The sequence below is a fragment of the Paramisgurnus dabryanus genome, chromosome 18 (assembly GCF_030506205.2).
Source record: "Paramisgurnus dabryanus chromosome 18, PD_genome_1.1, whole genome shotgun sequence".
NCBI classification, from domain to species: domain Eukaryota; kingdom Metazoa; phylum Chordata; class Actinopteri; order Cypriniformes; family Cobitidae; genus Paramisgurnus; species Paramisgurnus dabryanus.
The window spans coordinates 12,359,718-12,384,219 of NC_133354.1; the positions used below are offsets into that span (position 1 = coordinate 12,359,718).

The 24,502-nt window shown below is 39.2% G+C and overlaps 1 protein-coding gene across 5 annotated transcripts in view; it reads left to right on the forward strand.

Annotated features, from left to right (window-relative positions):
• Positions 1-584: 584 nt before the first annotated feature.
• Positions 585-24,502, forward strand: part of rxraa (retinoid X receptor, alpha a) — a 139,410-nt gene continuing 115,492 nt past the window's right edge. For 2 of the 5 annotated variants that reach the window (XM_065244192.2, XM_065244194.2), the window contains exons 1-2: positions 585-824; positions 5,557-5,613. In XM_065244192.2, coding sequence (XP_065100264.1) covers positions 797-824; positions 5,557-5,613 — 85 coding nt within the window. In that variant the 5' untranslated portion in view covers positions 585-796. The remainder of the gene's footprint in view (positions 825-5,556; positions 5,614-24,502) is intronic. The other 3 variants (XM_065244193.1, XM_065244196.2, XM_065244197.1) reach the window with 2 other exon arrangements.

Here is a 24,502-nt window from a genome sequence, read left to right on the forward strand (position 1 = left end):
TGTGTCCCAGAATCCACACATATCTTTGTTATTATTGAAACACATTTTGTATTACTTTTAACTTGTGTTTTATTTTAACAAAAAATCAACACAAAATGACACAAAAGCATAACACAAAGGATTTGTAAAAAAAAATGAACACATACTTTCTTAGAGTGTACAGTAGTGTTCCTGGCTGTAGCTCAATTGATAGATCATTGGGTAAGCAGCAGTGCAAAGGTTGTGGGTTTGATTCCCAGCCAAGGTAACACATATGGAAATAAATGTACAGATTAAATGAACTGTAAATGTAAAAATGCAAGTCTCCCTACTTGGTGTTTTAATATGGTATATAATTAGTCACAGTTACTTGTAATAACAGATTAATATTAATTACTACACTTTGAAGGCTGTTTGTTTTCAGCATGCTATTATTTAATTAAATAAATACAATTATTAATAAATATAATTAAATAAATAATACTTTAAAAAAAATCTTTATCTGAAGTGTTTTAATGGTTGTTGGCATTGCGGCTGAGGAGGGGTTAATGTTCCCCTCACGCGCGTCGCTGCCAAATGCGCCTGTGTGTGCGTCAGTGGGAGTCCCCTTCACTGGGTCCCTTTGCAGTAGTGTGGACTGGAGAGTTGTACACAGAGCCGAGGAGAAGCGTGAACGCACACAAGTAGTGCCATAAAGTGAACATTTTACACTACCGCAAAAGCATTTCAAGACTTGTCACTTTTACCGCGTGGATCCGTCATCAGAGAAGAGCTTATAACGCGCGCGCGTCAGCTGGCATGAGCTAACCCATCAGACATGGAAACCAAACCTTTCTTGTCATTGGGTAAGTTTAACGTTACCTCTAAACTCAAATTTGTTTATTTCATACCCCTTGGAGTTTGGCAGGATGTGGGAGAGTTCAATGTTTGTAGGTTCTGTACTTGCGTGAGTAAACACAAACGCTCACCAAATAACTAGCACGAAAATTGCCTCAGATCGCACATTGTGGAGATACTGTACCACTTAAGTCTTTGCATTTAGTGTTTCGTGGCGAATAGATATCAGGTCATAATCGACAGTGTTCATTAGTCAAATGAATGATATGGTTGAAGAGAGTTATTTAAAATGAAACTTGAGGTAAACGCAAAAGTTGGGCGCTGTAGTTTCAGTGCAGGTTCGCCGAGTAGTGGCACGCGCTCCGAGAGATGACATCTCATTCACGCTCGAGCATACTCGTATGTTTTTCACTTCTGCAATAGCATGATATGTATATATTTATACTGTAGTAAATCATGGTTTGCGACGTCGGAGTGTCGTAACACGCACGGTCGTGCATGAACGCGTGGATCCATATGTCAATATGACTTCATTGCAAATGCAGGCTAGTGTTGACTGAAGAGATTTTAGTTAATTTGTAAACGCAAAGCAACATCGCTCATCATTCTGAAGTTACGCGAAAAATGTCATTTTGATCGCGCCGGTTGAAAGCATAGAATGGAATTAATCAAAACGCGCCAATCTAAATGGAAGTAAACGAATCAACACTAACGTAAATCTGATTATTTTGCATGTTCGTTTTCACAAGTAGTAATATCAAAATGTACTGATTTTTGATGCACTTTGGTCTGTATGCTGTGTGCAGCGTTTTTTTGGTAGATATCAGTAAAGCTGATAGTGTTTCGTTTGAACTTGGGAAAAACTTTCGCGTTTTCTGCTAAGAGTGAAGAAAGTGACATTAATCATTAAAGAGAAAGCGGGAATTCTTTGCTATGTATTTTTAAATGGTTAGGTTTAATAACAAAATCACTTTGTGTCAACAAACGCTCCGCTGTAAAAAATACATATATAAATCTACGGCTGAGGCGAAATGTAGGTGTGGTTTGCATTAGTTTTGAGTGGCGTACGCGAGCTAAAATATTCCATCATAATAAATAAATCAATAAAACGAGTGAAGAAGTATCTTTATTAAATGACAATAGTATGCAGTAGTCATGAACCCAGCGAAGGGCCATTTAAATTCCAACGGTCACTGTGTGATTATGAAATCATTGGGCAATTTGCTGCAGTAGAGATAATGCGATATCGGTGTGCGATGCCCAAAATAAACAAATAACCTTCTAGAGATTTACATTATGTGGTATATATATATCAAAATAATTAATAACAACTATTTTCTTTTAAAATATGCTACAGGCCGCTTCCTTCTTACCCATGCGTGGTTTTCGTAAATGAATACGTTCTCAAATAAATGATACACATTACTCTCATGTACAGTATAGGCTTGCCATGCATGAAGATACGTTCACTAGTAACACAAGATTTAATTCACACTCACACATAGGCTACTGTAAGTTCGGTTCCTAACCGGCATGTTCTGCATATTCACTTAGGACTGTTATTGTGTCTGCACCTCTTTTATGCAAGACTCGTGTTACACCTTGACATACATCATCACCCCATCGGTTCACTGAGATGAGAGACGGCAGGAATGCCGGGTTTCCCGAAACCCCCCGGTTAAAAGCACATATTCCCAGCAAACCATCAGAAAAGCCACAAGCTGCATAATAGACTTTCTGTAAGAGTGTGTTTGGGTTTTATACCGGGAAATGTGTTTTTATGTGGTTCTGTGGCTTTAAAATTAACATATTTTGTTCTATACGTTAAGTTTGTAAATGGTTAAAATTAGACTCGACTCTCTTGTGTAATGTGGATATTGGCTATGTTTTATTTGTGGCAAGAAAGGCGTTTGGTTTGATTTGGTTGTGTAATTTCTGTTGTTAAACTGCCGATTTTATCATTTATAATTAATTGTTTGTTAAACTTGAATCCAGCAGCTTGCAGTTTGTTAGACACCAGTAAAATGATCATTTATCTTTCATTAACCGTAAGGAATTTAACACAGCCACTTATTATCCAAGAGAAGAGTTTTGGTTGTAACTCCCAGAGTTTACGGAAATTTTTTAAATGTCATTCGTGGATCGCATTTTTTTAATTTGTTATTTTTACAAAGCATTTTATTGTTTATTTAAAAAGAGAGAGATCATCAACCTAATGAAAATGCAAAACATGTGGCTGCTTGTTAGCAGGATGTTATTTCCTGCTGTATGTTCAGGGTTGTGATACAGAGACACTGAAGATCATCCTCCTGCCCTGGCCTGCTAAATTCAGACACATAATCATTTAAACAAGAATGATTGCTTACATTTACAAATGCTTTGTGGAGGTAATTGAGCACGGTTTCAGATTACAACGCTAGATGTTTTATGATGTTTTTCGTTCGTTGTGCAATGTGCAGAAAAGGTCGGGTTTATTAGTTATTTTTTTTAGCCCTCATCACAAGTGCTAAATACCTCATATTTGTCTATTTTTGCCCACAAAGAATTAATGAAGCCTTTATGAAAATCTCAAATAGAAGTACTGCAGACTAAAGCATGTATTGCATCAGATATATTTCTGGATACACAATAAGGAGTCATGCTTTGTTATATTGCTCCCTGTTTAGCTATAGATCATTAAAAGGACCACTTTCATAGCAGATCAGATGTGTATAGATAATTCTTTGTTTGGTTGTGTTTTATTGTAGCAAGGCTTGTATCTAAACTTGGCCCGAACTCTGTGTTATTTGGTGCTTGGGGGTGAGGAGTTGCTTCTGAGTGACAGGAGGTGAGGTTTCCTCCATCCCATCATTGAAGTTCATGGTCTTCTCTTTGATGGGAACGTTACATTCATGGTTTGTGGGGTGCATACCTCTGTCGGTCGTAATTCAGGAACAAAGGTAGTGCTTGGCGTGGGTTAGTTTTAAAGAAGCTTTGATTGGGGGTGTGTGTGGATTGTTTACATCTAAAACCAATACAAGTTGTTTTTTACGGCAGGCCAGTTTTAGGTTTCGTGCCGGATGCTTTTTGCCCCCTTTTGTGAGCAAGTTGCAGCTGTCATTTTACTGGGTAAGTTTTATAGGGAAAGTTAGTGACTTAAGGGCACAGTGCTTCTGCTTTTTCGCTACTAATGTTTATGTCTAAAAAGAGCATATTAAGGGCTGTATTTAAGGAGAGTTTGTGTTGATGTCCGTTGCCAGTTTGTTTCATGACTAGCATGATGGCGGATGTGATCTTCTAGGTCCTTCTAACTTGTTGAATTACTTTTGCATGTCCTAAAATAAACTTACCTCTATCAAAAACATGTGTTTATATGACATTACAGTTGTCCCAAAAAAACAACAAACCTCTGTTAGCAATATTATCATGATCTTATATTCAACCACAACCACAAAACGTACTAGTTAGTGCAAAAATAGAGCTATGAAGCAGTTGTTTATTATAGCCATGCATCAAATCCATGTTAATTATTTGTAAGTTTTCAGCCCCCGACGGTTGCAAGTGTTTTATCTATAAGGGGAGTATTGGACTGTGAACCTTAGACCCTGACCGATGCTCCCCATATGTTTTATCAGCTAAAGAATATGCTTCCAACTTCTAGATTTGGGTTTTCACAATCTCACAACAGATGATAGACTTTAAACCTCTGTTATACTGTAAACTTTTATATATTTATATGTATAATTTTCGGATAGGACTGCCTTCATGTCTGCTTTATGTAAAAACGACAAAAGATTGTTTAATTCAGCTTTTGGTAAGTTCAGTTCACACAGCAGACAGTGTTTCGGAGAGCTAAATTTGACCAGTGTAAAAATAAAAAGAAGTTTATTTTAAAGGTTTGTGAGTCAGATTCAATTGAATCCCCTTCGTAAGCAGCAAAGCTTATTGCATCAGATGCTCAAGCCTGTGGCTTTGACCCTTCCTTTCTTTCTATGAATCATAAAACAGAAGAAAATCTAAATTGCTATAGTATTTGAAAAGTAAAATTAGCATTTAATTGTCATATATAAATTATTGTAAAGCAAAACAATCTGCATAAGAGATGAATGCATATGTCAAATCTACTTAAAGCTTCTGGTTACGGAGCATATGAAGATTCAGCTGTGTATTAAGGGTGGAAGAAGAGCACAGTAAATGGCTCCTCTGTCCATATCACAGCTCTATGGTATTTCTGTCAGACATAAGCTTTGGGGTAGATAGTCATGCTGTCTGGCACATCAGTAGGTGCTAGTCTGCAAACGACCGTTCCTAATATGTGCTGTGGCTACTTAGACTCTTTTTATATTACTCTTTTTATAATTCCCTACAAACACGTGTGAGGTTTCACATGCACACACTCAAACGGATGTGTAGGCATCTGAGTCGATGTTGCCAAGCAGTGAACAGGATGAAAAAGTTTGCTGAACTGTGTGTAAAGAGCTCTGTCCGTTAATACCACAGAGATCTTAACTGACCCAGCAGATTACGGCGGACCGTGATTGTAATTATGATAATCTATATCCATTTCAACAACTAAAATACGATGACAAAGATAAAATGAGCGGATTTGAAAGGGAACACACAGAGATTATTGGACCATGAAGACGTTTTTTCCGTTTTTTAGGGGACCAGGTGTTCTCTTACCCTTACAGTAGTTTTTACCGGGGGGCCTGTGAGTGTGATTTACGGATAGTGAACGCCTTCCCTTTTATCTCTTTGCAGACAGTCTCGGCGACTCCAGCTATCGGAGTCTCACCTGGACTTCAAATGTACCCAGAGGTGTGTCACAGATTCTCACTCACCCTCACTGCATTGCCTGAGCACAGCTACATGTAATACAGAATGATGGCGGAGACAGTGTGTCCACGTTTATAACTGTTTACGTTAATCATCAAGTGTGCCAGGGGTCTTAATAGAGACAGTGTCTCTTTCACTGAACCGTCTGTCCACTGAATCTTCGGTGACGCTCTGGTGCCTTCCGACCCCTCCGCCTTTCTCTCGCTCTCGCAGCAGAAGAACGTATCGCTTATTACCCATTTGCTGCGAGCGCCGCTGCTCTTTGTCAAGTGGCTGTTGAGCTGTAACTCTCTCCAGCTGAGAGCCCTTTTAATCTTGAAGGTGTGCGAGCCAGTAGCTTCCTGTCGCTAAAAAGTGCCTGAAAAAAAGGTTTCCACACTATTTTTGTCTTGTTTTTAGTACAAATATTTTTTTTTAAATGAGAGAAGCAGAGAAAAATTGACCTGAATTGTTTTATTGTTTTCTCATAAATGATTGGACAGTTTTTTGGGGACACAAATATAGAAATTTTATTGAAGAACATTGCCAATGCTGTTAAAACAAAACTAAAAGGCGTAGTTTATCTAAAAATGTATATTCTTATATTTTGCATGTATGTATGCACTTGGCACACGCGTATCCAAAGCAACTCACAGTGTATATATCTATACATATTTTTTTCAGTATATTAGGCCTTGCCAATTTAAATATTCAAGCAAGCAAGATGCAAGATTTTTATGTGTGCGCACATTAGTCTGTCTTGTTCAAGCCCCGCATTAAAACTTTGCTCTGGAAGTGCACGCTTCATCGATGAGGTCCATATCGCTTTAAAGCGCAGTGTGGCATCTTTGTGTCGATTGTGTGCTTTAAATTCTAAAGAACTTTTTATAGCGGTAAAGTTTAAAAATATAAAATGTCTTCTATGTGCCCATTGCATGTGATTGTCATGCGCATCTCCAAAGTAAACAGGGTTCCCACGGGTCCTTGAAATCCTTGAAAGTTTGTGAATCTGGGGAAAAAACTTCAAAGACCTGGAAAGTTTTTGAAAATATACATGCATATATACAGGTCATTAAAAGTGCTTGAATCTATTTTATGCAAGAAGTTTGCTGGAAAAAATCCATATTATTCCCGGTGTAATGTAGGATAATATCATAAAAATTCTAGACTTTTTAAGCACACGTGCTAAACTGTTCGCTTTAAATGCTTATATATTCTGTATGCGAATGTTGATTTATACCAAAATGCTTTTTTTGCATAGATGTGTTTGACAAAATGTCTCTGGTTTCGTATGTAACTGTTGTTCCCTGAGAAGGGGATCTCCCTTGCCATACTTCCTGTGTCCCTGTAACGCCGTCTTTGGCAATATTTCAGATAGCGATATACTTCCTTGCTCCCCTGTCACCCTTTCTTTGTCGTTAAGCCTCACCATTTGGTGAATTTGATTACACATTCAGACGCACTTACCCTTGGAAGCGTCCCCAAAGTGTCACCGCAGTGACGCAGCGTGAGTTCCCTCGAAAGGGAACTGTAACAATGTGGGCCCTATCTTGCACCCAGCGCAATTGACTTTGTCAGTGACGCATGTATCATTCGTATTTTGCACCGGCCCACAGCAGGTTTTTCCCTCCACAGAAGCATGTCGGCAAATTAGGGAGTGGTTTGGTGGTTCAGCGCAAAAAAAGTGGCGTGTTCCGGCGCAAACCATCCCTGATGCTATTTTGCAGTTTCAAAAAACAATTGCGCCACTGACCAGCGCGTTGTTCATTATGCTATTTTAAGGGCGCATGCTTGACCATAATGTATAGCGTGCACAACGCGCATACACTTTGCTTATCTAATCTACATTGTTACACTAAAAAATATTAATACATGAGATAAGGGGAATCATAGTGGTGAGCATTGTGGTGATAGTTTTTACTTAATGTGTGGCTGCGTTAAAAAATTCTCATGCAAATAACGATTAAAATATTTTCATAAGTTTGTTGTGTGGCTGTATTACGTTTATTTTATGTAAATAATAATTAAAATGTTTTCATAAGAAACCTTAATGTATATGATCTTGATTTGTAAGAGTACTTTGGGGTTGGACCTTGCTTGCGTTTCTTGGGTCCGATTTCAAAGCCCCCAAACCCTTTCAGCGGTGAGGGTGGACGCAGCGATGTCCTCTGCTGGCGTCAGGTCCTGAGGCAGATCCACCTCCCGTTACACGGCGTGCCCGATTTATGCTGGCAAGCTTGGTATTCCCCCGTCTCCTGACATCATTTTAGCGCTTGGCGCAACAATGGGGATGGCAGCTGATGAGACTGTGGCTATTTCCTCTCACGCCTGTTTAACCTACGCTGATTTGGGCGGGTTTCTCCTATCCCCATACAAAACAACTTCTCTTTCTTTGACTGCTCTTACAAGAACGTGGGTCTCCTCGGCTGTAAACCGCTCCTGGCGTACGCCTGGTAAATCCGTCATAATAATAGCAACCCGCCATGGAACTTGCGCCCTTGCGTTTAAAGGGAATGTTGGATAGCGTTCTGATTGGTTTATTTGACGTTACGCCCAAACCACACCTATGAATAATGAACCTACTTCAGACCAACCCCTTATTGATTTGCGCCCGGCGCAAGAGATATTTCTCACGCCGGGAAAATAGCAACAGCGCCCAAGATCCGCCCACAAACTCACTTGCGCGTTGCGCTTCGCACTTGCGTTTCAGATCGTTAAAATAGGGCCCTGTATCTTTAAAGATTACTAATACACACTTACACACCAAAGAAAATGTAAAAACGTGTATCGGACAATAGGTGCCCTTTAATAATCGATTATTTGTTTTTATGCATCGATGCCGTAATCGTTCACATTAGCATCGGCATGCATCGTAAATGTTTTTATATTTAACAGTCCTAACACACATCCATCTCAAGACATTTTACGAATACTGAATTCCCGTTTTCTTGCGCTTGAACAGACATCTTTAAGAATTTTTTTTCTAAATGCTGCGATTATCCTCGTAAATGTAGTCTGTTGTGTGAATGTGAACAATTTAGAAAGTAAAAAAATCACGTGTATAATGTACAATATATTGTATCCGTGCATTACATATTGATCTTAAAGTGACAACACACAAAATAAATTTCATGATTTAAAAAATTTAAATTTTGAATGAAACATTGCTAAATATTCGACATTGAATTGAATCAAATCAAAACCATATAAAAAAATCTAATCGAATAGCCAAATTGGTCACAATACCCAGCCCTACCCATGACCTTTTTCTACCAGTTGAGCTACAGGAACATTCTACTATAATTTACACACCCTCATGTTGTTTCAAACCCGCATGACTTTCTCTGTAGGAAATAATAGGAGATGATAGTAGATGTCAGGCTGAATGTTAGACTGACAGCCTCAACCACCATTCACTTTCAATGTTTGGAAAAACGATCAGTGTCTTTAAAAATTTCTCTTGCTCTTCCACTAAAGAAAATCATACATGCTTGGAATTCTGTTACTTTCGCTAAGCTAAGCCTATGTTCTCATCTTACACATTTGTCTCCACAATTTATCACGTATATTCAATATTTTCAATAGTAAACAAGACCAAAATACTGTGTAACAAAATGATTATTTGCATTGTAAACTTTTCTTTTTTATAGTGGATAAGTAGAGCACTCACTGCTTTATGGGAGGTAATTGTGGTTTGGCAGTGGTCCCTAAGTAGCTGTTTGCATTGGAAATCCAAGTTCAGCTTCCACCTCGAGTCAATGCTCTGGGCTGAGAAACGCCTTTACGGTGGAGTTTGAGAACGCCTGTGGCAAAATTTTTCGCAGAGAGTTGGGCAACATGTTTCTCAGGAAGACAAGCGGACAGATAGACAGACAGGCAAGCGCTGGCAGTTCCCTTCACATCAATTTGTTGCATACCAGAAGGCTTACATTCCAGCGCCTGCAGAAACGGCACCCGGCTAGTTCAAGTGTCACATTTAAGATGGTTTCTTCTGTTTCAGACTGGAATGTGTAACATGAGACGGCCTTGTATTGGAAAAACCACATCAGAGCCCAAGCGCAGGCTACAGGGTGTGTTGCAAGTTAGTTTGTGTAGGTGTGTGTATGTGTGTGTGAGGGTGCTTGGGACATTCTGGCAAAGTTTGAATGAGAGACAGCTTGTTTTAAATACTATGATTTAAGCAGAACGACTTGGCTCAGAGCACCTTTGCATGCTGTCTAGGAGAGACAAGGTCATGGGTCATGGTCAGGTCGTAGCCTGTGGGGCGTAAGGAGGAGCTCTAGCGTACAGTAGCATGTAGAGAAGACCGCAAACATCTTGCTTATGATCACTTTTGGGAAGGGAAAATAATAAATGTTTAATGTTTAAATTTCTCTTCAGTTATAGAGCATACACATCAACTTTGGTGTGAACTTCTTTTTGAAGTCTTTATAGTTATCTGATATAGTAGTGTTGTAAATGCATTACAATTGAATTACATATAACAATATACATTGACAAGTATGCAATTGGCAGACGCTTTTATCCAAAGGGACTTGCATTACAAGATACACATATTTTTCAATCATCAATTGTGTGTTTCTTGGCTTCGAACCCAAGACCTTTTGCACTGCCAATGAAATGCTTTACCACTGAGCTATACATGAGCACAGATTACAATGAACAAGAAAGATTGTAAAAGAAATGCATAGATTAAACAAAGGGGAAGAAAGTCACCCCCTGAAGGGGTTAGCCTGGGGAACTAAAAGGTGGCACATCTGGAGTGCTTCAGCAAATATATTTTGAAACATCTGGAAAAATCTCATGGAATTTAAGAGTTCCCTCCTTTGATTTGGCCCTTACCCCCCCCCCCCCCCTCAGCTCTGTTTTCGGCGTCTTCAAAGTCCCAGGAACGTCTCAGGAACGTAAAAGTAAGGGGGGGAATCTTATTACAGTGGGGTTCGAGTCATTCCAGACTTTATTGTGGTCTAAATTGGGCTCCTGTGCCCGGTTTCCCTTTGTGCAGGCGGCTAATTAAGCGACACAGGGGTGAGAGATGGTGAGTGAGCACCAGTGAAACTCAACTCGTCATAAATGTCCTGTGAGACAGCCGTCCATAACCGTACCAGCCACAACAACAGGCACTGATGCTTGTTGTAAAACTTGTTTTGTTATTTTGGGAATCTCTTGAAAGATTTTATTTTATTTTACACTAAAAAGAATGCTTAAAGATCGAAATAAAGCCTATTTTAATATACTACTATGCTTTTTATTGAAGTTATATTTAAAAATATATTTTTTCTGCATTACAATTACAATTTTTGGGGGTAATATGATCCGGACATTTTCTTGACACGTTTCCTGACAAGTAATCTTAGTATGTTAAAGAGAGAATAGTAAGTAGCCGAATTCGAACCTTTAAGACCCATATAGGCATCACAACATCTCTTGGGTCAATAGCTGGGTTTCAATTAAAACGTGAAGCGATCTTTTCAAAATTTGCAAAAAAAGAAAAAAGAATGCAAATTAGGTGCGTTTCCATCAAGTTGTTCGAGCGAATGGCGGTGGGATTGGTAACCTAGTAACCAACAGTAAACAAAACAAGGCACATTTGGAAAATGGAGACAGGACTGCATGTAGTCACGATGGGGCAAGTTATAAATTTATTAGCAATGCAGTTTGTAATTGCTTAACTCAATGCTGTGCACAGAAGAATGAATGCAGCATTTTTGATGGAGGCACTAGCAGCAAGGGCATAAAGATGACGTCAAGCCCCATATATGGTAAAGACAATGTCAGCAGAAATGGCTAGACGGTCAGTCCGGTGGGTTTAATGTTTGCTACGCATCCCGTGGGTTTAATGTTCGAAACGCATATATTCAGCAAATGCGTTTTTATCTCCCGTTAGTCGCATTTACTCTTTTTCGCATAAGTCAAAAACCACCTCAAGTGAGCGTTAAAACTTTTTCGCGAACTAAGGAATTTTTATTAAATAATTAGCCATTTCCATCTGTCGTCATCACTGATGTGATGCTTCAAAATCCGCATAAAATCATGATGATGGAAACATGGCTAATTATTTTATGATAGACCATCCTATAATAGCTATCTGAAAGAAACCTGTGACTGGCATTGTGTATAGCTCTCACAATTAACAAAGCTTCTTTTGAAGGCAGAATGTAAACCTGGGTATAAATCAAATCCCAAACATAAACCTGAGCTTTAATTGTGAGCTTTTTAAAGTTGAAAGCAGCTTTGATGTGTGATTGTAACCTTGCCTGAGCTAAATCTCTCAAGGGTCAGGGAATTTAAATTCTGCTTTCGACTTCAGTGAATTGAGCATGCGTTCGGCTCCGCGTGAGGCTGCAGGTCTCAGTTTTGTCGAAGACTTGTCGTAGACTGACAGATGTCAGATTATTTCATCTTTCTAGAAAAAAGCTGCATGTCACCGTAGTTTCTTAAGTGATGCATGACTGTTGATTTTAAAGGATTATTGTATTGAAGTGACAATAATCTGCAGCCTTCATAAATATGAGTAAGATATGTCATTACTAAATTAACAGGATGATCAGTGTAATGAAAGGATTTATTGTTAATAAATAAATTGAATAATCCACATTCAGATTATCATTAGTCATCGTTGGTCTGGTACAGTCGTCTGTATAGACGAATGCCAGAATGGACAGGTAATGTCAGAATTAAATATTAAAATATAACTTTTTTAATTGATTATTATGCTGCCGATTGACATAATAATAAGAGTTATGGCCATCTTGCAGCATTTGGGTTTTATGTCCATCCCTCCTGTTATAACGGTTGCTAAGGCCATGTTTATGACTGTGATCACATGTACAGGTCATCACCGTCTCGCTGTCACTCTCTTCATCCTGTCTCTGTTTATACCGAACGTCTAAAGTATGTTTTTATTTCTAAAAGCCTATTTTTCTGTCTCTCTCTCTCTCTCTCTTTCATTCAGTCTTTTTGGATAGGATAAAAAAATGCAGTTGGTTAATCGTGTCCCATTCTGTCTGCACACTGAGCTATTTTCTCGATGTTGCTGTGCAGATGGCCTACATCTTTCTGCTTGAGTGCGTTGGAAACAGCAGGGAGAGGCTGATGCACATCATCATCGTGTGTGTGCGTGTATTGACTCTCTACATTATTTAATTCCCAGGCCTCCACGGTGCACACACCCCACCACACATCCCTTATCACTCAACTAATCAAGATTTTTCTATCAGCGTTCCTAGAACTCGATCGGCACAACGCGCATCAGCAAACGCTGTCCCCGACTAAAACGAGTGTGCGCATCCTTCCCCGCAGCAGCAACTGGTTTGGACTAAGTGAGCTATTCTAAAAATGCGTTATCCATAAATTAAGCTGGGGGCTTTGAGAACACAGGTGGCAGGTGTTACATTCACATACATGTGGTGTTAGATATATATTTTTTTGTGTTAAAAATTAAGTTGGTCTGTCAGGTCACATGTACCTCCAGAGTCACTGTTGCCGCTTAAGTTTTGGATTTTATAGCGTTCCAAACTTCCTAAGCCGAAATGACATACTGTCTCTTTTGTTTAACGTCTGATATCTCTTGTTTTGTATTGTTCAAGGTTATTTTTATTTTATTTATTTATTTATTTTGCACTGCACAATTGCCCGAACACTGTTCATGTTTAAACACACTCATTACTCGTCTAACTAATTTTAAGAACGTTAAAAAGAAATAAATGATGCTTATAGATCAGTTTGTTTGTGCATGTCATATGTGTTGCTTAAACACGGTTAACTATTACAATTACAAACCAGGTAACAGCAGAGACACTTCTAAAAATGCTGAACCTCGCAGTTATGCAGCTCACAGATTTTGAGTGATCGTGGAGGAGGACGCAGCTTGACTGCACAGCACGTGTCTGACAGGACTGTGGGTGGCAAGGGACAAAGATGCAGTTTTTGTTTGCAAATGCAGAAATGGTGCGACTGTGCGGTTTGTATACTCTATTATTAGCCCCAAACTCTTTTTAGAGCTTGTCACTGTCATAAAATGGAAAACACTTTCCTTTAGGGAGTCCTATGATTGAACGATATGACAGAAAACATTGGCCAAGCCTGAGCATAGGGTAAAGGTACCGTAAATAAGTTATTAGTGTTTGCTAAACTTTAAACATTAATTTTTTGTAAGATAATCACAGGTATCTGGTTTGAATTTCTGATTGGAGCTCAGTAGGCATTATTTCTAGATACTAACTGGTCTCATGATTGGATAAATCAGATGATTGGCAGTGTCACACATTTTTTTTCTGCCTGTTGTCAGCATAGACCCCATGACATTTGCCTCTCATGAAATGTCACCTTGCATTAAGTCTCACTCACTGGTTACAGCAACAGCTTTTTTCTGCTTTTTGACATTCAGCTACCCTCCATAATACCTTTTATATAAGTGCACAAGCTAGATACGAACTTGCATCGCTTGAATGAGCGCTACACCTCATGCAACACAAGAATATTTTGTTTTATCCTTTGTTACAAATGTTGTTGCTGACTGGGGTTGGGTATCGTTCACATTACCGTTTTGATAAAGTGACCGTATTCAGTACCGGTACCCAATGGTACCTTTTCCCGGTACTTTATACTCTGTAATGACAAAAACTGTAGGTTTGTGAAAAAAATAAAACATCTCAATTTTAACATTTTGCTATTTATTTAGAAATGTTCATGTTTTTCAGGTTGGTCAGTAGTTTTCTGTAATTTTCAGGTACAGAAGTAAAATAAAATAATTTATAGGCTAACCCTTTTTAAAATTACGAAAGTTAATCAGTCAAGATGAGAGAGAATGATTTTTATTTGTCAATTTTTTTGATTATCATTAGAGAAACAGAGCATCATATACTGTCGCTTTAATGCACAAATCCAATATACATTTACACCCATCAGAGCTCAACGCAAATACATTTTTATACTGGCCCAGTCGGGCTAGTTCAAGTTTTCACTTGCCCTGCCAACATTTTTGCTGGCCCCAATAAAAAAAGTGTCACATCTAAAAATAATAATTCAAGAGTCAAATATAATTGTATACCTATACAACAGACATGTTCCAACGAAAAAAGGCTCCCAACTTTTCTGCTTTACCTGTAAACTGACAGCACATGTTTCTTTCGTCGTGTTTTACCCAAGTAAATGTCTGCTTCCAAGATGTTAAAAAATATACATTGATGAAAATATATTTTAGTGACTTAGGGTGAAGCGCTGGCCCGATCGGGCAAGTGACAATAATTTTTACTGGGCCGAACGTCTCTCACGCTTGCCCCGGGCCACAGGGCAGTCCTTTACAGTATGTTGAGCCCTGCCCATGATTTCTCAACTGCTACCACTTAGGGGGTAGCTTAACAGACTGTGGACCAGGAAAATCCAAAACATTTTAAGACAATTTTGTGTAAATATGTCCATTCCAGTGCAAGAAAACATGAACTCATTTATCATTTGCACGCTGTCTAAAGCATTGAGATGCAGCTTTTCCGGGGAGGCGCTCATACACAAAACTCCTCAAACAGCGCATGAGTAGCTCATTGACATCTGTTACGCATCGTCTTTGTGCTGAAATATTTACATTGCCATGGTCTTAAAGCATGTGAAAATGATAAATGTTAGTGACGATGTAGCACATTGCGTTGTGTGTTTGAACAAGTTGCAGGGTTGACGTCACAGGGTCTCTTTCACTTTCTACTGAGATTGCGTAGCGCCTAGATGCGTTCTCAGGTACTGAAATTTGGCACCAATTAATTTAACATGAATCGAATTTAATGTGAAACATAATTTGGTGCTCTTAAAAGTATCGGGCTCTGTACCCAACCCTATTGCTTACATGCTATACTGTTAGAAAACTTGCAATAAGGAGTTCAGTTTTAAGTGTGTCTTTCTCTCATTCATCTGTCTGTATGGATGCTACTGTTTTTGATCCTGTGTAACAGGTCAGTGTGTACACCATGCACGCTTTATCGATTTAGGCACCTTGCTGCTCAGGACACTCACCCTACTTCGATCCCAGACTCGGCCCTTCACATGAACGGATAAAGTAGCAGTGAACATTTGTTTTGTAAATGGCCACATGCTGTAGAAATGTAATCCGGCCTACAGTTGATCACTCTGTCATGTGACCTGACCCAGTTTTCCTGCTCTCCGTCTTTCACAATTCCATCTTATTTCATTTTCCTCTTCTTATTTTACTCAATCATCACTTCTTTTTACTATGAAAAGCTGTAGGTGTTTCTTGCATATCCCCATCTGTCTGATCTCCAACCTCCATTTTCATGCCCGTTGAATCATTGTATTCATCATATTCCAGGAATAATCACTCAGTTTTCTGCGAAAAATGGATTTGCTGATATCACATACATTTAAATAGCATGCTCCTCTTTGTCATTTACGTACGTTGAAATTCAATTATGTACAGCCGCAGTAGCGTCGGCAACCTGCATGGTTTTGTAATCAGGACTCTTTTTACATTCGTCTGCTAATGTTTGGGTTATTAGATAAATGGAAGATGCATGTTGAGAAAAGTAATGGAGACTGCAGGTTTGGAGCAGCTTGGTCACTTAAACTTGCTTTCTTTTAAATCTAAATGCTAAACACAAACGGCTTTTTGCATGCCACGTATCCTGCGTTCTTGAACTGCTTTTTCAGTGTTAAAATGTCACATTGTCAACATTTTCGTAGGTGACAAATTCTTGATATTGATTTTGAAATTGCACAAGCTTTTTGCACAAACGCTATCTGTTAAATCTCTAAACTAAAGAAAAACTGCTTTTCTCCACTGTCAGCTTTGTTTCCTGTGTTGATATGTTGGCAGTTTTTAACATGTGATAGTGGGTAGGGAAGTTAGTTGAAGAGCTCGCACACATGGACATGTCAAGCCGATTACTCATTTGTGTGTTTCTACTTGGGCAGTACAATGCATATTGAAATGGTTTGCAATAACTGAATAATTTTTATATTTTATCACGAATATAGCAAAGAAACTTGCACACAAATGTTAATGATTGAGTATGTGAAAATGTATGTTTGTTATACAGTTGTCAGTTTTTTAACATATTTTTTGTAAGTTCAATGTTTTTTCAAACTTAGAACATTCTTATCGCACACCATACAGTGTACTGTGCTATTTTACTCGTAGCCCCAGTCACATTAGCTTCAAGAGACAGAGCGACAGGCTACCCAGGGTTTCCCGCAGCATATTTCAGTTAAGGCGGCCCGCCTAAGGTTGGAAACCCTACCGCCTTAACTAGAGAAAAAAAAAAATATTTGCTGCACAAAAGGCCGTCAAGTGCATCTCTGAGAATAGCGTGTACACATAGCGTTTCTCACACGGCCGAAATGAGAAAGACGTGGTCCGGACCGTCACTGTCTGGATGATAACTAGCCATTTGATAAAACATCTTGGAGAATAGCGCAGATGGCTACACACCGCGAGCGTGCACGCACACCACACGGCCGAAATGAGATAAGACGTGCTCCGTCATGTCTGGAGGATAGCTAGTTAATAAAACACGTGTCCGTGAGAAGTGTAAGTGGACGAAGAAAATAATTCAAGATGGCGGAAAATGCATATTTCTGTATATATCTGATAAGTTCGGCATTTTATCTCATATATTTTGTTACTTTTATCGAGAAATTAATTCTTTTAAATCCAAAAACATTGTTCTTGTAACTTAACAATACTTCTAAAGTGACTTTTGATACAGCTTTTAGATACTAGCCAAGGAACGCCCATCAAGCAAGTGCGTGTCGCTCACTTTTTGTAGGGTTACTGTATGTTTAATGGGCGTAAGCGATAACGCTTCCCATTCACTTTTAATGGGTGTTGTCATGCGTTGCCAAACTGAATTGTGCGTTGCCACTGCCTTTGCTCGCGTCAGAAGTTGAACATTTCTCCACTTTTCAAAGGCAACGCGTGTGTCAGCCAATCAGATCGCCTTATGCAAATAACCTAGGCAGAAGCAGCCAATTACATTAATAATAGACCAAAGCATGTGTTGTGACCACTGTGATTGGCTATTGGCCACTTCAGACAAGCCTAACGCTTTCGTCCAGTGTGAATGTACCGTTAATACTGTATGAAAATTATGTTGTATACAGTCATCTCTGGAAACATCTGATGCACAGCACTATATGAAATGCACGTGTTGTCTCTGATTGGTCACTCCAGTGATTCAGCATCATCAGTTAGGAACTCACTAGGATTCACTTGAGTCCTCCCTTCATCTAGTTTCAAAGCACATGCTTAGAGCAGAGTGTTTGCTTAGCAAACTGTTTGCTCTCCTCGTAATCGCTTCTCGTGCCGCCCCACTTGACCTGCTGGGCGAGTTTTGCTCTCATTGTAAGAGCATCGAGTGCATGCATTGCTAATGCCCTGATTTCTTTATGTTTGCATAATTGTGTGTTTGCCATCATATGGAGAATGTGGACACAGGTGCCCGGTTGATATACCGAGATTGAAACTGCAGTAGGCTAGTTAGAAAATTCCCATTAAGTCCTCGACAGTGTATAAAATGTAAAAAACTGCATTTTCAGGCAAATATGAACCTAGGATGACAGCATAGCATGCCGAATACACTATAACGTATAAAGTATAAAGCGATACATGAATTAACACGTCTGCAAGTGCCACCATATGTATGCCGGTGTGTGTGTGTTCGAGTCTACGTGTTTTGTATTTGTCTATGTTGCTCATTTCCCGTCACAGTGTATGTTTACTTGGTTATTTGTGTTTAAACATGCAGAAAGCCGGCCTGCTGGGAACAGTAAGATAGCAGTGTTCTGTCTAAGACTGCAGCTTGCAGCCAAGCTAAGACCATAAGATGTGTAACAGGATGTTCTTGTGGAGCAGAGGTCATCTACAACCTTAGCTTACTTTTAAAAACCAAGTGGTTTTCAACATGCCATCTTCACGTGATGCAAATATAAAATAATAAGTCTTACATTAGTTAATACTGGTATAGTTTTGTTCTAGATCAGTCTCCAGTCATGTGTTCAGTAACAGTACAGATGTTTGTCGGGCAACATGGTTTTAAACGCTTCCTTCTCTCTGTCTTCATCAAAGAAGTCTCTTTCTTCACCGAGTCCAATCACACAAATTAGATTACGCTGTTTGCCCAGGGAACTTTTTCAATGCTGGGCAGAAAGTGAAGCCCTTGTTTTATCTGCCCTGCAGCAGGCCCGGCCTGATATATATAAGCCATCTTTTAACATTTTCCCTTTAACCTTGTTACCATCCTGCTCTCTCCTTCCTGGCCCCTCCTCTCTTTTTGTGAATCTCTTTCGAATTTTGTCTTATCACCCACACTTTCTTCTACATTTGGCTTAGCACTTCCTCTTGTGGTAAGGATGAATGACCTATCAGTGATATGGTTAAAAATTATCATGCATTCAGAAACTTAAGGTACCTAACACTGAATATGTGTTAAGGGTGTGTGTATATATATATATATATATATATATGTATATATAAATGTTTTCCTCGTAAGGTACATATTAGTACCTCAGACACACCTTTGGTACCAAATGTATACATATCTGTACCTAAATGTTATATGTTGAGATCTTTTTATAGTGTACTGCCCAAGTGACAGCTAGGATACATTTTGTTGACCATTTTTTCTGATAGTATAAGCAACTACCCAGATTCCCCTAAAGCCCAACGTATAGTCTGTTTTTTACGTGTACACAAATGTACTCACTCGGGCGAACCCACAGCAAAGTATAGTTTATTTGACTTCTACGTGTACACAGATGTTTGACTTATGCGCATTGAGACCAAATGCAATGCATCTCATGCATTAAATACTACATTATCCTGTGCGCAGGCGTGACCTACGCGTACAATGTATGCTGGGTTTTTAAAAATCTGTCTGCGCGCATATAAGTGTTGAGTGATATTCCCCATTTAGAGATCGTCCTATCGTCAGCCTGTGAGATCGCCAATACACGATAGTATTGGGGGGCAGGGCAATAGTTTACTCATTTATTTATTTGTTGCTGATTTACTATAGACGGTTTCATCGGACGCACGTGCGGTGACGCGATACGCGTCTGGTCCGAACTTTACATCCGGTTTCGTTTTTTTTTTTAAAGGAACACGCCCACATTTTGGGAATTTAGCTTATTCATCGTATCTCTGAGTTAGATAAGTCCATACATACCTTTCTCATCTCCGTGCGTGCTGTAACTCGGTCTGATGCAGCCCCCGCTAGCTTAGCTTAGCACAAAGACTGGAAGTGAATGGCTCCAGCTAGCAAACCGAACTCTCTGCTCCTTACCAGGGGGCTTCAAAGTAGCAGTGCTTTGCCTTCGGAGAATATAGTTCCCAGTATGTATGCTGTTAAAAGATGGCTGTGTCTCGTATCACCTTGTTATTTGTACACCGTGTGACTATACATACCACAACACATAAATAGGAAAATGTTTGCATTATTTTGTCACTTATTGGGAGCAGTATGCTAGCTGGAGCCATTCACTTCCAGTCTTTGTGCTAAGCTAAGCTAGCGGGGGCTGCGTCAGACAGAGTTACAGCACGCACGGAGATGAGAAAGGTATGTATGGACTTATCTAACTCTGGGGGATACGGTAAATAAGCTTAATTCCCAAAATGTGGGCGTGTTCCTTTAAAGCTCTGACTTGTTGCTAAACTGAACTATTGAACAAATACGTCGTCGAAAATAACAAATGTCTTGGTCCTAGGTAATCTACGTGTTGTTTATTTTGCTTGTTATATAAATAAACTATGTTTAAAGTACTTTGTTGTTATTTATTCTTAGCAGAGTTTACCGGAAGTTACGTGTTGACCACGAAAGCCGCTTGTTTATGTTGTTCCTGCTAAAACCGTCTATAAGGGCAACGCTGTCATGGCCGCAACCTTCTTAAAACTGATGCCATGAACTCTTTCGCCGCCAGCATTTTTCATGATTTTCACAAAAGTTTAATGCCTTCCAGAAAATGCTCCTTTTTAAATATATAAACATACAATATATGAAATAAAAGAACAGACCCTCTGCTTTCAAACAAAAGAATCCGTTTCATCCTATCTTCATGTGTTCTGTTTTTATCACCTCTCAAATATGTGTAGGTTTCATCGAAAACACAAAATTTTGAGCAAAAAGTTGAGATAATTCCATTTTTGTGAAGGACTTTTGATAGAGATCAGATGCAGAGCGATCTTTAAATCATACACGGACATACAGCTGTTTACCCTAGGGCAATAGTTCCGGGTTTTATAAGTTGCGGAAGAGTGGATAATAGCAGTATTGCAGATTGACGAGATAACTCGTCAATGGCGGGGAAAGAGTTAATCTGAGAGCGTCATTAAGACAAGGCAATCTGAAATTTTCTATGTGCCAGGAAGCTGGAACAACACACTCGCTGGTTTTAAACCCCTGCGCACCTAACAATCTCTCTAGTGTAAGATAATGGCAGAGCCCCGCGCATTACAAGTCCAGGTGCTTGTGAGGAGGAATCTGCGCACGTTACAAGCACTCTTGCGCAAAGGAAAGCCCACAAACCCTCTTGCAAGAAAAGCACGCAATGCACATGCTAATGTAAAACTATGATGATAACAATAATAACTATCACCAATTATCGTCATAAAAGCCCGCTATCAGCCGTATGTCTGACAATCGTCGATGCATAATACTGTCATAAGAACCCTAGCACGTATAGTTTGCGCGCACTCTTCTAATGACGAAAATTGCATCATGTGCACTGTACGCGGATCCTCGCGTACACGTAAAAACGAACTATACTTCGGCCATAACTATTATTGTATTTTCAGAAACACTCTGTATGGGTGAATGAAAGGAATTATAAAAATAGCATACAGTACACTTTGACTGTACAGTACATTAACTTGCAGTTGTTTTTTTATTGAGCCGGCACGCAAAAAGCTTGTAAAAACTTTATCTCGACTTCCCCTGTTTGTAACCTCAAAAGCACAACAACACTAAACTGAAAAGCATTCAGACTAGACGGTCTGCAACATGACTGTGGTCTTGAGGTTTTTAAGTGGCATACTGAGGCGTCTGTTCGGTCCACAGCATCTTCACAATGAACATTCAATGTGAGAAAGACGTCTGTGGTCACAACTGTTAGTGGCACAACCCACCTACAAAGAACCACACAAACTTACAGTGCATCATCTTGAGAATAAGAGCGTGATGGCAATAAAATAATACATCATTTCACTCTACTAAAGATGCGCACTAGTTTTTTTAAGATTTCCTCTCCATGCAGAAAGTGTTTGCATGGTTTCCTGACGATAACCACGGATGATTTATGGTTAGCTACTATGCGTAAAGGTTCGTACTTGGCATGAAGTGCCGATAGGTCACAATGATAGTCAGCAAGTTGATTAATAAGATTGATGGCTTTATTTATATCTATATACAGTTTTTTTCCTTTTTTATATTTTAGTGGTGGTTTTAGTTGAATTTTGGACATGCCTAATATTTAGTTTCAGCAGAATACTGAGACAGAAAGTCTGTTTTAGGGATCATAATGTGCTGTTGGTCTTAAGGGTGGTAGGGGGTGAATGTGGTATTTAGTTAAGAGTGGCAAGCGCCTGGTGATACCAGCTTGGTGGGGTCTAAGAGTGGCCTTTGACTTGACACTTAAAACCACCGTTCTCTGCATGGGTCCAACAGGCAGGCTTGGTGTCAGTCCCTGTGACCTGTTCCCTTTTTTGATTGGTCAGACGGGAACACCTGTGGTCTCAGAAGTGGCCTTTGTTACGGGTGGAATTTCAGAGGAAGGTAATGTTACGCCCCCTGCGGGGAGCTTTACAAAGAGAGAATGTGGTCGAATGTGTTAAAACCTCACGTAAAGAATAGAACAGAAGCCGATGCCTTGAAAAGGTTTATGTATTTTACTTTCATCTTGACCTAACGGACAACGTCCTCACTTCCATCCTCCGTGATCACGTTACACTTTTTGTAGGTTATTTTTAAGGAAAGAAATGGAGAGCACAGGATTGTACCGGGAGCGATTTAGTGTTGACATGTTGCGTTAATATAGAATTCAGGTAATGTGTGGTTACATTGTTGCACAATATTTACTGTCCATACTGGATATTTTGCAAAGGCTTCATATTGTTTATACAATGTAATGTAAAGATTTTATATGAACGCATAATCTTATTAAACATATATTATGAATTTCTAGGAAAAATTACCATATTTCATAACTCTTTAAAATGACTCATACGTGATGTACGATGTTCATCATAATGCCCACATGTAAGAACGACAATGAACGGTTTAAGTTTTCCTGTGTGCTGATCATCTTCCAGAAGATGTGTTTTTCAATGAAAGACTGGAGGAGTGAGTGTGCCCTTCATTCCCAGGAGATGGAGGTTTGCGTAGCATTAGGGCTCAACTAGGATACTCAAAGTCAGACAGATTTGATTGATTGGCTTTGATTAAAGTTCGGCGGAAGTTGCGTCCATCTAGTGGAAAATAACTGTCAGTTCGGTAATTGAATATAATGAGAGGCTTTTCTAGGGTGACCATACGTGCCATTCTTCCAGGATGCATCCCGTCCAGGATTTCGGTGCGTCTTCCGGAAGTCGTATTTGTTGACCGCATACGCCATTCAGTTAAAAACATAGGATATACAATCGTAGTTTCATTCTTACCTTAAAATGTAACGGTTGCTTTTCTGTAATAATAATAATTATAATCCTCTATGACGTATGCGGTTGACAAATACGACTTCAGGAAGACGAACACAAAATCCTGGACGGGATGCGTCTGGGAAGAATGGCACGTATGGTCACCCCTAGCTTTTCTGTCTGATTATTTATGTAAGTGGAAGGCAAAGATCTAAAGTATATTTTGTTTGTGGAAAATGCTCTTTCGTGTGAGATTGAAACTAAGTACGCTGATTCAAATGTTTCCACATTCAAGGATGAGGCAATCTGCTTAACGTCACTGTCCGTTAATACAGCGAAGACAACACAATAGGCTTTTCAAGGCCACGTGGAATGTGCTACGCCTCCGCTCCTCTGAGCTCTCAAGGCTGTGTGTCCCTAAAGAATTTTATAACATTTAAAAACTCTGATACATCACATTGCAAATCATCACAGTTTTGATTTTATTTGACTAAATAAAATTGCAACAACAACAGTTTCAAACCGGTTTCACATGCAAAACTCTGCCGTTGGTCAGTGTAAAGGGCCATTAACATTACGGACGATTACTATAACTGTTAAAATTGAATTGAAATTGACTTCATAATGTTTTTATTCTACTACACTGACTACACTAAAAGGTAAGATATAAGATTAGGGCCTACACTAGATTCACTGTTTAGAGATGCGTGAAACTCAGTGTGTTGAGAGAATATCTGCTAACTTTTATATAACTTTTTTAATACTGTATCCTAAATTTTGGATAATTAATAAATTTCTGGAGTGTTAAAAATTAAAAGAAAAAATAACAACAAGAACCGCACAGAACCGAGAACCGTGACCATAAAACCGTGATACGAACCGAACCAAGGATTTTGTGAATCGTGCCACCCCTAGTTATTATTGTGCAAGTACTGCGCCGCACAAGCAAATTAACTAAATGAGCAGTGCTGTGGACCCTGATTTAGTAATCATTATGGTTATCGTTAAAGTGTGATTGGTCCTTCATTTGTCACACACTAGGGACTTTAAGCAACATCCTCTGGTGGAACGGCAATGGCATTCTGGCGTTGTATTGCGCATGCGCGAATTAACTGCTACTTTGCAACGTTCAACTGTAACGGTCTACTACGGGAGAAGATGAGAGATTATGTAAATAAATTGTATGTTTTATGGCATATCACATTGTAATTGCATCAGTTTATGATTGTACCACAAGTCTTTTATATAATATGTGTTAAAATG